The sequence below is a fragment of the Rhinoraja longicauda genome, chromosome 4 (genome assembly GCF_053455715.1).
Source record: "Rhinoraja longicauda isolate Sanriku21f chromosome 4, sRhiLon1.1, whole genome shotgun sequence".
Classification (NCBI taxonomy): Eukaryota; Metazoa; Chordata; class Chondrichthyes; order Rajiformes; family Arhynchobatidae; genus Rhinoraja; species Rhinoraja longicauda.
This window is the reverse complement of record NC_135956.1, coordinates 23,446,259-23,459,763: the sequence shown is the minus strand read 5'-3', so window position 1 is coordinate 23,459,763 and position 13,505 is coordinate 23,446,259. Positions and strand designations below refer to the sequence as shown.

The 13,505-nt window shown below is 40.4% G+C and overlaps 1 protein-coding gene across 1 annotated transcript in view; it reads left to right on the top strand.

Moving 5' to 3' along the window:
• The window catches only part of prkdc (protein kinase, DNA-activated, catalytic subunit), a 185,578-nt gene that overhangs the window by 50,072 nt on the left and 122,001 nt on the right, over positions 1 to 13,505 (top strand). The window contains exons 24-32 of the mRNA XM_078397370.1: positions 1,476 to 1,639; positions 1,914 to 2,060; positions 4,655 to 4,762; positions 5,726 to 5,952; positions 7,457 to 7,551; positions 8,275 to 8,374; positions 10,807 to 10,940; positions 11,287 to 11,538; positions 12,573 to 12,799. Of these exons, the coding sequence (XP_078253496.1) occupies positions 1,476 to 1,639; positions 1,914 to 2,060; positions 4,655 to 4,762; positions 5,726 to 5,952; positions 7,457 to 7,551; positions 8,275 to 8,374; positions 10,807 to 10,940; positions 11,287 to 11,538; positions 12,573 to 12,799 (1,454 nt within the window). The remainder of the gene's footprint in view (positions 1 to 1,475; positions 1,640 to 1,913; positions 2,061 to 4,654; positions 4,763 to 5,725; positions 5,953 to 7,456; positions 7,552 to 8,274; positions 8,375 to 10,806; positions 10,941 to 11,286; positions 11,539 to 12,572; positions 12,800 to 13,505) is intronic.

Below are 13,505 nucleotides of genomic sequence, written 5' to 3'. Positions count from 1 at the left end.
TTGTTTTGCTTAAATAACCGATGCATGTTATTGATAATTTTTTACTTTTGTGATCGGTGACAAGGCAGAGACATATTCTTGTGTACTGTCATGAACTAAATGTGATTAAATGCCACTTGCTTTCTACGGCAAGGAAGGGAATGTTAACAAGAGACGACAATTTATTAAAATTGCCATTGCAAAGCCAGCTCCCATTTTGAATGGGAAGTTGTGAATAATTCTCAGTGTTGTCTTAAGTATTTGGCGTAGCCTTTGTTTTTTTGTTAATTCTGGCCCTTTAACTGCATTTTGTTAAAGGGCTCACACCCACTCTGTATACTTTCCTATGCAGAGACATTGTGCTGTTGGCAGAAGGTCTTAGTGACTGGTCTCTAGCATTTGAAGTGTGTGCGAGAGAATCAGCCGCCAGATGTGCTGGCTCTGCAAATTGGGTTCTGTCGGTGACAAAACATGACGTTCTCCATCTTTGTTTTTCATGACTCATTCCTGTTTTCTCTTTCTTTCTCTGTGTAACGTTTGATGTACCGTGGGCCAATTTTGCATCACATATTTATGAAGCCAGTATCAAATTCAATAAAGCACCCACTGACTATGAGCAAACTTCACTTAAATGGCAGTCAGAATATTTTATAATTGTACATCAAATCTGAATTTCCTTCAAAGAATGAAGTTAAAGAACTGATGATGGATAATTTTCATTCCACGAAGGAGACCTGATAAGCATGTAAGAACAGGATAGGTATAGGGTAGTAACATGGATTAATATTCATGTGTATTATTATGACATTTTATTAAATATCATGAAAGTATTTTCTGTTGCTGCAAGATATTAAGTCTAAGCATTGAAGCAGCAGCTCCTTATAAATGGTGAAGGGTTTTAGCCTAAAACTCAAAATATTGGAGGAACTCAACAGATCAAGCAGCATTTATGGAGGGAATGGACAGACAATATTTCAGATCAAGCCCCTTTTTCAGACTCACGAAGGTCAGGCAACACCTTTGGAGTGAATGGACAGATGACCTTTCTTCAGGCTCTTCTTGAGTTTGGTTTGGGGTCGGGTGTCCTGTGTTCTTTTCTTTTTGCTGTATTTTGTGTGACTGCTGAAATTTCGCTCGGTGTTGTGCCGAGTGACAATAAAGTGTTGTTATGTTATGTTATGTTATGTTAAGGAACATAATTTCCCTCCATAGATGCTGCCTGACCTGCTAAGTTCCTCCAGATTTTTTGTTTTTATCTCAAGATTCCAGCATCTGCAGTTTCTTGTGTCACCATGAATTTAGCTCCCATTAATACAATTAATCCTCTTTTATTAAAAATCATCTTGCCTTTTGGAACTTAATGTTCTCCATTTTCATTCAAAATTATAACATTGCATTTGAGATTATTTATGACAATAAATAATCTAAAACCCAAACCTAAAAACGTATTGCATAGAGTACAAGGAATACTTATGCATTCTCATTTTAACCAATAGCTGCTTCTTCTGAGGAGATGATGAAGAAATGTGTTGCTTGGGTGTCAGAGAAGGCACTGAGTTTTGCAGTACCATTTGCAGATATGAAACCTGTTATATATTTGGATTCATTCCTACCACGTATCTCTGAACTTGCGCTTTCTGCCAGTGACCGACAAACTAAGGTGAGCTACTGTTGTCTTCATCCACATTTAGCACCAGACCCTGTTGTGTCACAGGGTAATATGTTGCCAGAGCTGCTCCTCTTGTTACGTGTCCTGTAAATGAGTATTTGTACTGGAAATTAGCATTCCTTTCCACCCTCATCAGTAATAACATTATTTGTATCTCTTATATTTTTATGTAGTCACTCCGTAGTTCGGTAATGTTTTAAGTCATTGATTTTTTTTTCATTTTTAAAGTATTAAAACTGTTTTTATGTATAATAAATCCTGCCAGGTTGCAGCTTGTGAACTGTTGCATAGTGTGGTTGCTTACATGCTGGGGAAAGGATCGCAGATCTCTGAAGGTCAAGAAGAAACAATGTACCAGCTGAACAAACATATGTATCCAGTCTTACTCTGTCTAGGCTCTGATGTGGACAAGGTAAGAAACTATGACCTTGAGCAAATGAATGTTGGGGATTAAAATCTCAAATGTATGAACTAAAAATACTGTATATTCCCATAGGTGTTGTATTATTCTGGCCTTGTATTGTTTGTCTGATTTAAACATGGACATTCTCCACTAGTTAGGTACAGGCACCTTGCGTTTTACGCGTGCTTCCTTTACACACTTTTAGAATGAACCTGCTTTCGGAATAACACACTCAATTTTATTCCTGGCAAACTTACACATCAACTTTCAAAGATAACTTGTAAATTCAGTTTTGCTTAACAGAAAGAAAACTCAAACGATTGCATGCAGGTATTAGGTTATATGTTTAAATGTCATCCAGTCATAAGTGATAGTAGAATTAGGCCATTTGGCCCATCGCCTACTCCGCCATTCAATCGTGGCTGATCTATCTCTCCCTCCTAACCCCATTCTCCTGCCTTCTTCCCATAAACTCTGGCACCTGTACTAATCAAGAATCTATCTCTACCTTAAAAATATCCACTGATTTGGCCTCCACAACCTTCTGTGGCAAAGAATTTCACAGATTCACCATCCTCTGACTAAAGAAATTGCTCCTCATCTCCTTCCTAAAACAACGCCCTTTAATTCTGAGTCTAGTCCTAGACTCTCCCACTAGTGGAAACATCCTCTCCACATCCACTCTTTCCAAGCCTTTCACTATTCTGTATGTGTGTCAATGAGGTCCCCCCTCATTCTTCTGAACTCCGGCAAGTACAAGCCCAGTGCTGATAAACACTCATCATAGGTTATACTACTCATTCCTGGGATCATTCTTGTAAACCTCCTCTGGACTCTCCAGAACCAGCACATCCTTCCTCAGATATGGTGCCCAAAATTGCTCACAATATTCCAAATGCGGCCTTACCAGTGCCTTATAGAGCCTCAGCATTACATCCCTGTTTTTGTATGTACCTGCCTTTGGGATGTATTTTTTCCAGTTACTGAGCATAAAATAATTATCTCCGTTTTCTGCTTTGACGGTGAGAATCATGCATTTCAGGTAAAGCATTGTACAGATGGAAGGAAAAGCATTATAATGTTGTATGATGTGATTTAACCTTATTTATTTCAATTGGTTACGTGCATTGCCTAGCATATGTTTCATTTACACACTTTTTGATTTGCACATTGTTTTTCAAGCCCCTAACCCTCCCCTACTATGCGAGGTGCCTGTACAGCTTTCATATTTGGTTTACTTTAATTTGGAGATATCGAACAGAAGGCCCATCGGCACACCGAGTCCACACCGGCCAGCGACCTTGTACACTAGCACTACCCTACACACTAGGGTCAATTTACAATCTTTACCAGAGACAATTAACCTATGTCTTTGGAGTGTGGGAGGAGACTGGAGCACCCGGGGAAAGCCCATACAGTCACGGGGAGAACCTACAAACTCCATACAGACAGCACCCGTAGTCAGAATCGAACCCAGATTTCTGGCGCTGTGAGGCTGCAACTCCACTGCTGCACCACCCATATCCTTAAAATTATTTTCCAGTGACCTACTGAGTTACTAAAGAACTTTGTATCTTTTCTTGCATTTCTAAACAGGTTTAATTCCTCCTCCCACCACTGTAACCATGTGTTCCTACATCCATCCACTACCATTTCCACTCAGGATAATAATAAATCCCATTAATGGTTTTGGATCGCAACACCTCCTTGCTGTTTAATTCCCAATATACTTTACACCTTTCCATTCTTTGTCAATGCTCCCACACTACGGGACCACTGGGCAATCATGGGAGATCCTGATACCCCAGAATGTTTGTATGTTTTTCCATCCATCTGTCTTACTTAATAAGATCTCTCCTACACGTAAACTCATACCAGAACTTAACATATCAGGTTATCTTTTCTTTGGTATATTTGCAACAAAATTGTAAAGGATTTCAAGAAAAAATAGTATTTGCAGGTGTATGTAGGTATTTCATCTGTGGAATGTTAATCTAATTTGAAGTGCATATTCCATTGAAGTGCTGATGTTTCCCTGCGCGGATGTGGAAATAATTCTCAATTCTAACTTTGAAAATATACATGTGATGAACAAGCTGGAGGGTCCTCAAACTTTTATGTCCACTAAAAGCAGTGGGCTCTTTATCCTCCCAGTCGACCAGATACACCTAAAGTGGGTGATGTGTTGGTGTTGTAGTTCATCATAACTCCCAACATGTTAGTTTAGTTTATTGTCACATGTACCGAGGTACAGTGAAAAGCTTTTGTTGCATGCTAACCAGTCAGCGGAAAGACAATACATGATTACAATCGAGCTGTTAACAGTGTACAGATAAATGAAAATTGTGGAGAGATGAAACCGAAACAGAAGGCTGTGGAGGCCAAGTCAATGGATATTTTAAAGGCAGAGATAGATAGTTTTGATTAGTACAGGTGCCAGAGGTTATGGGGAGAAGGCAGGAGAATGGGGTTAAGAGGGGAAGATAGATCATGATTGAATGGCAGTGTAGACGGTGGGCCAAATGGCCTCATTCTGCTCCTATCCCATGAACTTATGAACTGAATAAAACAACTTTCTTGTTTGTTTGTATTTTTATATATAGGTGACCAGCCAATTATTCGAACCACTTGTCATGCAGCTTATTCATTGGTTCACTAATAATAAGAAATTTGAAAGTCGGGATACAATGGCACTGCTGGAAGCTATTCTGGTAACAATTCTTAACTTATCTTGTTAGCTTCGGAAGTTGATCGTGAACATGAGTTTTAACATCTGTGTTAATGCACATTAGAGATGAAATATTTTTGTTTAAAAGAGCCAAGCAGATGAAATCTTTATACAAACCATGTTAAAGAGATTTACATGGCTAGAAACATCCTAATCTACTAATTGACATCAGGTACATGAATGTTTGCTAATTTCTTTAATATTATTTAACGTTTAATTTTTTATACTTTTTCACAATGTACTCAACTGTTACTGCTGATATTGTTGTCGATTGTTTGTTTCTTTTCCAAGCATTGGAGATGTTGAAATGAATATCCAAAGTAACAGTTACTAGGAGCCAATTATTAAAATATTCAAAGACATTTAAGTAATGAATTTCTGTTTGATGGATAGAAGAGATGCTGTGATGAATCATTTTATTAATTGTTGAAAGCTGATGCTGAACTACAGTTAGAACTAACCTTATTGGTGCAGGTTCGGACCTAAAGGCCTCCAATTTTAGGCAACTACTAACCAAATGCCCAAACCCCCCTTTCTCTCCCTCCTCTCCCCATGCCCCCCCTGAACCCCCACATATTTCTCCCCTCCTTTCCCCCGCTACTTTCCTCCCTCTGGCTTTACAATTCGTAACTCTTCAATCCTCTCACAGCTTCTGCTCTGTCCTTGGTTACAACCATCTGCCTATCAAGCCCCCCCCCCACTCGCCTGTATCTTCCCATTACCTGCCATACTTTGTTCTGCCTCTCCCCTCTTAAGGCTTTCTTCTTCCCCCTACCCCACCTTATAATTGTGCCCTTTTGTATAACTCTGTATGTTTGTTTCATTCTTTGCTCAGTGACAGGAGAAATGTGGGTTGCTGTTACTGGGCAATGATTTGCTCCAAAACATTGCAGTACAATTCTGTTTGATTTTTGTTCTGAAAACTAAAGACTGATAATTTTCATAGAATGGTATTGTGGATCCAGTGGACAGTAATCTGAGAGACTTTTGTGGGAAATGCGTGCAAGAATTCCTCAAGTGGTCCATTAAACAGACAACCCCACAGCAGCAGCAGAAGAGTCCTGTAAATACAAAGTCACTCTTTAAGAGACTGTATAGCCTTGCTCTTCATCCCAACAGCTTCAAGCGATTGGGAGCAGCCCTTTCATTTAATAGCTTATACCGAGAATTCAGGTAAGCCTATTTTCAACATTAGATATATATAATTAGATATAACAGGACCATAAACAATAAGCAAATGTATTCCACATCGAAGCATGTACCAGCGTTTAAAAGCAGAAAATTGCAGATAGAGTCGTAGAGTCATACAGTGTGGAAACAGGCACTTTGGCCCAACTTGCTCATACCGACCAACATGTCACATCTACACTAGTGTCACTTGCCTTAGTTTGGTCCATATATCCCTCTAAATCTGTCCTATCCATGTACCTATCCAGATGTTTCTTAAATGTTGCGATACTATCTGCCTCAACGACCTTCTCCAGCAGCTCATTCCATAAACCCAAGCACTTTCTGTGGGAAAAAGTTTCCCCTCAGGTTCTTATGTATGTCCTTTGGTTCTTGCTTCCTCTATTCTGGGCACGAGACTCTGTGCTTCTACTGATCTATTCCTCTCATGATTTTGTACACCTCTATAAGATCACCCCTCATCCTTCTGTGCTCCAAGCAATAGAGTCCCAGCCTGCTCAAGCTCCATCTGTAGCTCAGGGGCTGGAAGTCTGAATTGAAAACAAAAAAATGATGGAAATACTCCACAGATCAGACAACATTTGTGGAGAGAGAGGTGTTAACATTTAAGGCTGATGACTTTTCATCAGAATTGTGTTATGAATTACACTGAAAATGATTTTGCCTAAACCTTCATTGAAATCAAATGATTCAGTGTTTTTATTAGCTTTTATCAAAATAGATGAAGGTACATTTAAACATTATTTTCTTACTTGTAGAAGACATTCATTTTAATGTCTTACGCAATTGAAATACCTGTCTTTCTTCAAGACAGTAGTAGGGGGAGATAGTTGGCAGAAAGAGGTGAGGGGAAGGGGTGGGACAAGATCTGGCAAGTGAGAGGTGAATAGAGGTAAGTAGGGATTGAATGGCAGATGCGCCAGATGGTAGAAGAGAAGGGTGGAGATCGTAACCTAGGCCAATGGTGATGTGGAGAAAACAAAGGCAGCAGATGGTCAATTATCCAACTGACTTTTCCTTCTCCTGCTTGTGCCAACATTGACATTAACTACTGTGACTGTATTCACTTGATCTCCTCCTTAAACCTCTTCATCTCCATCTCAATATTATAAAATATTTTGCACCCATGTTCTCAAACAATCACAATGTTAAAAATGTGACATAAAATGCATGTTTCCATTTGAATGCGTTATCTATGCGTAATTTAACATTCATGGGTGGAATTCATTTTTCTCAGCAAAATGTAGCTCTCAGTATCGTATTCTTAAATAAAGCCATGGACAGTTACATGGATAGGAAAGGTTTAAAGGGATATGGGCCAAATGCAGGCAAATGGGACCAGCTTTGTTGGGGCATCTTGGTTGGCATAGGTGGGTTGGGCCGAAGGGCCTATTTCTGTGCTATCTGACTGAAAAATGTTTGGACATACTGATACATGAGATCTAGATGTATTTTTGTTATTCGCCAACAATAATTGTTGTATTTCCAGGGAAGAAAGTGCCTTGGTCGACCAGTTTGTCTTTGAAGTATTGGTTGTATATGTGGAAAGCCTTGCCCTCGCACATGCAGATGATAAATCATTGGGTAAATTATTTTCAATGTCAAATTTATGTAGTATCTGCGAATGTTAAAGTATCATTATTGTATGGTGTTGTAAGCTGGGCTTTATTTGAACCTTGCATGACACTTTTCTTGAAAAAAGTGGACCTATTTTTGATAGTTAAAAAAAAAAAATACTGGAGAAACTCCAGAGATGGTGCCTGACCCGCTGAATTGTTCCAGCAGTTTGTGTCTATCTACTGGAGAAACCCAGTAGATTAAGCAACATTTGCAGAGGCGGAGGATGCGGATAGGGTCTGTCTATTTGTCCAGTCCATTAATCTACAGGTACAAAATTGTCCTGTCTATCATTCTTCAAAAATAACTTTAGCAGGAGGCATTGTTCCAAGGATTATGCACCCTGCTCCATTAAAATGTCTGAAACAGCCGTGTAAATATTGAATAAAAACTATTCCGCAAGTACTTCTGTTTTCTTTCAAGGTATTTATTTCACAAAATGTTGGAGTAACTCAGCAGGTCAGGCAGCATCTCAGGAGAGAAGGAGTGGGTGACGTTTCGGGTCGAGACCCTTCTTCAGACTGTTTTCTTTCAAGATGTTTAAACCTTTTATTGTTTATATTGCGTTACTTTATTTCAATTCTGTAAAAAATTAACATCAATCCTTAAAATTCATATTGATGAGATTTTGTTCTTTGGTAACAATTTATTTAAAAATATTGAAAGCAAATGGATATTATTTCTCTGTAGGTACAGTTCAGCAGTGCTGTGATGTTATTGATCACCTGAAACGGATTATAAAACAGAAGGCTTCCACTTTGAATAACCCTGTGAAGAGACGTGTACCCAGGTTTGTGGCTTATTGTGAACTTTTCAGCTTCATAACTCAAAAAATGTACGCATTTGCTATTGATAGGCCATTGCCTGTAGAACAATGTTTTCATGTTTCAAATTTATTCTTCTAACATTGCAAATCCTCTTCCTCGCAATTTATTGCATTACCTTTAATTGCTGGAGGATAGGTTGATTGATGCTAGGCATTCTCCAGGCACTTGAACAAAAACAAACTGCTGGAGGCTGTATCTATGAAGGGAAATGGACAGATGACGTTTCATCTGATGAGAAATGGACAGATGACCGTTGGGATCTTTCTTCAAGACAGTAGTGGGAGAGATAGTTGGCAGAAAGAGGTGAGGGGAAGGGGTGGGACAAGATCTGGCAAGTGAGAGGTGAATAGAGGTAAGTAGGGATTGATTGGCAGATGCGCCAGATGGTAGAAGAGAAGAGTGGAGATCGTAACCAAGGCCAGTGGTGATGTGGAGAAAACAAATGCTGCAGATGGTGGAATCTGATAAGGAAGATGAGGACTAAATTGCAGAACCAGAGAGAGGAGGTGGGTAGATGGGAACTTGAAATTGTAGGGAACAATAGTGACCCAGAGGAGAGTGCTAGGTGATTGCCATGCAAACTGGAAGAATAGAATGCCATATTGCCCTTGGTTAATCCACAGTTCAATGACATGAACATTAAATTCTCCAATTTAATGTATCTCACCTAGCGCTCACCTTTCCATCCACTCCTCCTGCCCACCCAGTCTCCCAGTTCCTTCACATCTTCTTTCTGCCCATCACTCATCCTTATCCCCTCCGGGTCCTTTTTATCCCCATCCCACCCCTACTCAAACTTCCAATCTACCAAACATCCTTATACACAACACAAATGCATGGAACACTTTCTTATCATATTTCAAGACTCAGTACTGCACTTACCTTCAACGCAGCCACCCTCTCCACTTATCACCTCCAGCCTAAGCAATTATCTTCACCCTTCTCACCCTGGATCCACCTTTCACTTGCAAGTTCTTGTCCCACCCCTTCCCCTCACCTCTTTCTACCAGCTATCTCCCCACTACTCCAGTCTCAGAAGGGTCCTGACCTAAAACGCTGTATATTCATTTCTCCCCATAGACACTGCCTGCCTGGCTGAGTTGCTCCAGCAGTGTCTTTTCTTTGCTCACGATTCTAGCATTCTTCAGGTACTTCATTATGTTTGAGTCACCATTTTAAAATGTATTTCAGTCGTATATTTGATTTGGTGGTACAATCAAGCCCTGCTATAATTTGTGTGTATTTTCTAGCAGTGTCATTGGGATTGTGACTCTTAGTCAATTACCTTAATTTCCAACCCCACAAACTCTTGCAATGCTTCACTTCTCTAACCGAAAACAGAGAGGCTGATATAAATGGAGACACAGGGAACTGCAGATGCTGGAATCTTGAGTAAAACACAGTGCTGGGAAAACTCAGCAGGTCAGACAGCATCTGTGGAGGACATAGAAGGGTCGGAACCCTTCCTCGGACTACTAAACGTTGTCTTACCACTACCTAGCTCATTGAATTTTGGATAAACAGATTTATTGGATGAACAGATAAAGCAGGAGTCAATCAGTCAATCTCTTGAGCCCTCTTCCACTATTCATTAATATCACGGCCGATCCAATCTTGGCCTCAATACCGCTCTCTGTTGCACCTGCCTATATTTTCTAACTTTCTTGTAGTTTAATTATGTCAGTCTCTCCCTGGAATATATTAAATGACCGGCAGCACAATTCTCTACGTTGAGAATTCCGAAGAATTACAATCCTACGAGGGAATAAATTCCTCTTCAGTACATTATCCTGCCAAATTACTTACTGTTACATGCTAACGTGTTTTGTGACCCAGAGGGAAGAGTGGGTGGAAGATAGGAAGGAGGCGAGGAGTGGGAAGGGGGACCCAGAGGGAATAGCACCTCCAGATCCAGATCTCTGTACAACAGCATTTTGTAATATCATTTTGTATCTTTCGTCATTCTTCCTTCTATGTTATAAAGAGTGCTTGTGTACCTACTTTTGGAAAATGAGCAGAATAGCACCATCTACCAGATATTATTTAATGCACATTGGAATATTAATTTTAAGTGTGTTATTGTTGGGTGAAAATAAGCTGTGGATTGCAGAATCTTAAACCTAAAATGTTGAGATGGTGAACTTGAGCACCCAGAGAAAACCCACGTGGTCACAGGGAGAGAGCATGCTAACTCCACACAGAGAGCTGCCTCTTTTAAAATAGAACACTTTTCTCGAGAAGTGGGGAAGGTTTAGGGTCTCCAAGTGCCTGATCAATGGGAACATAAATTGATCATGGTTACCCCAATATCTTTGAAAATGAAACTATACAATAAATGTCTAGCTAAGTATGTCATTGTAATGTGTCTTTTATATTGTACCTTTGATTTCTGCAGGGGATTTTCCTCTGATCTGAAGGTGTGTTTAACAGATGTTGTCCTATGGCTGCTGGCTCAATGTGGACGACCCCAAACAGAGTGTAGGCACAAATGCATGGAACTCTTTTACGAGCTTGTTCCCTGTTTGCCAGGTGTGGTTTTTATTTCATTTTTTGGAAGGATATGTACTATTTTATGATAAATAATTTTATTCTTTTAACGCTGTACTTACTGTAAAATGGTGGGTCTTGCCAGCCAGTCTATGAGTAACTATCAAAAGCACGAAAATATACTTTGCCTCTTTCGCTCCCAATTTTCCTTCTCCTTGTCGCTTCCAAATATCTTACTGTCTGTCCACCTTGATATTGCACCAGATTACTATTAACATTGTACTGTAAAACTTCACAGTACCATTGTGCTGTCTGATGTTCATTCACTGCCATTTCAAGCTGTTGTATACCTTGATTCATGAGAGTGCATCCGTGTATTTACTTTCAGGAAACAAAACGCCACCATCTTGGCTGGATGAAATTCTGAAGAAGAATGATGTTTCATTTCTTATTAATAAGTTTGAGAGTGCTGGCAATGAGAACGGCACCTCAGGAATCATATCTCACCCCACGCTTAATGATCTACGAGAACCCTTCAGTATAAGAACAACTGTGCAATGGATGGATATGTTGCTGGCAGCTCTAGACTGTTATAATACATTCATTGGTCACCATATGCTCAAACCCAATGAACTACTCGGTGAGTTTCTTGTTTGTGGATCCTGAATGCAGGTTGCTCTTTGTCTCATTGGATTATTAGAATATATTTTTGTGCTCATCGACATCTACATCTTAAAGTCTAAACGACTCGATTTTTATGCTAAGAAGAGCTGAGACTTTCCAGTATTTTATCCTTCAACAATTTGCAAGGATAAGCGACAAAACATCCTGCACAATAATTCTCCACTCTAGTGCTCCTCGAGAATTCATTCTCAGCTCCTTACTATGCTCCCTAGACACTGACAATTCTGCTTTAGCTCCATTTACAAGTTGGCAGATGACAGCATTGTAATAGGACGGATCACAAACACTGACGAGATGGGGAATGGGAAGGAGACAGTGATCACGCAACTTGGTGTTCAGACAACAACCTCTCCCTTAATGACAGTAAGACGAAGGAGATAGTCATTGATTTCAGGAAATGGGGTGGTGTACCCAGACAGCATCAATGGTGCTGAAATAGGGATGCTGAAGTATTTCAAGTTCCTGTGTGTAAATCGCATTACCAATTTGTCCTGGTCCACCTGCATTGACAAATTAAATTCGGCATGTCTCCAACAATTCTTACCAACTTCCATTAGAGAATTCATCCATTAACACCATGTTGCCTTGGAAAAGCAGCCAATGTAATCAAAAACCATTTACAGCCTGGTCATTCCCCTCTACCATCGGAAAGAAATACTAAAGCTTGAAAGCACATACCACCAGGTTCAGGAACAGATTCCTGCCTGCTGTTATCAGACCACTGAACCAACTTCTCATAAGCTAAGGATATAGTCACGATCTACCAATCTACCTCATCGTGGCCCTTGTATTTTATTTCAATGTGCACTCTTTTTGTAGTTGTAATACTATAGTGCTGTAACACTCTTCTGCACTCTTGATATTTTTCTGTTGTGTATGGTTTGATTATACTCATGTATCGTATGAATGGATAGCTTATAAACAGCGTTTTTCACTATCTCAGTATATACAACAATCATAAATTAATACGAATTCTGTGACATTTTGCAGGGACTTCCCAAAAATCTGGTTTTCTGAAAGCAGTGGATTTCTTCCTGAAAAACCTTGCGATGAATGACATTACAGCGGCAGAGGAAAACTTTGCTTATGGGATGAAGGGCACACTTTACAGTCTAAGAGAGAGAGAAGAATACAATTATAGTAAATGCACAATCATTGTCCGGATTATGGAATTTGTTAGCATGGCACTGGAGAGTTGCCAGCAGGATTTCTGGAAGGTAATATTTCGAATTCTTACATCTATGCCGCATCTGCGCTTAGGATGAGGTGTTCCATACTTGGGCATCAGAGATGTCCTCATTCTTTAGGAAACGGGGGGTCCCCTCTTCCATTATAGATGAGGCTCTCACTAGGGTCTCCTCTATATCCCGCAGCTCCGCTCTTGCTCCCCCTCTCCCCATTTGTAACAAGGATAGAGTCCCCCTTGTCCTTACCTTCCACCCCATCAGCCGTCGTGCACAACAAATTATCCTCCAACATTTCCGCCACCTCCAACGGGATCCCACTACTGGCCACATCTTCCGATCTCCACCCTTTTTTGCTTTCCACAGAGACCGTTCCCTCCGTAACTCCCTGGTCCACTCATCCCTTCCCACCCAAACCACCCCCTCCCCAGGTACTTTCCCCTGCAATCACAGGAGATGCAACATCTGTCCCTTTACCTCCCCCCTCGACTCCATCCAAGAACCCAAACAGTCATTCCAGGTGAGGCAGAGGTTAACCTGCACCTCCTCCAACCTCATCTATTGTATCCGCTGTTCCAGATATCACCTTCTGTACATCGGTGAGATCAATCACAGGCTCGGCGATGGTTTTGCTCAACACCTCCTCTCAGTCCGCCTTAACCAACCTGATCTCCTGGTGGCTCAGCACTTCAACTCCCCCTCCCATTCTCAATCTGACCTTACAGTCCTGGGCCTCCTC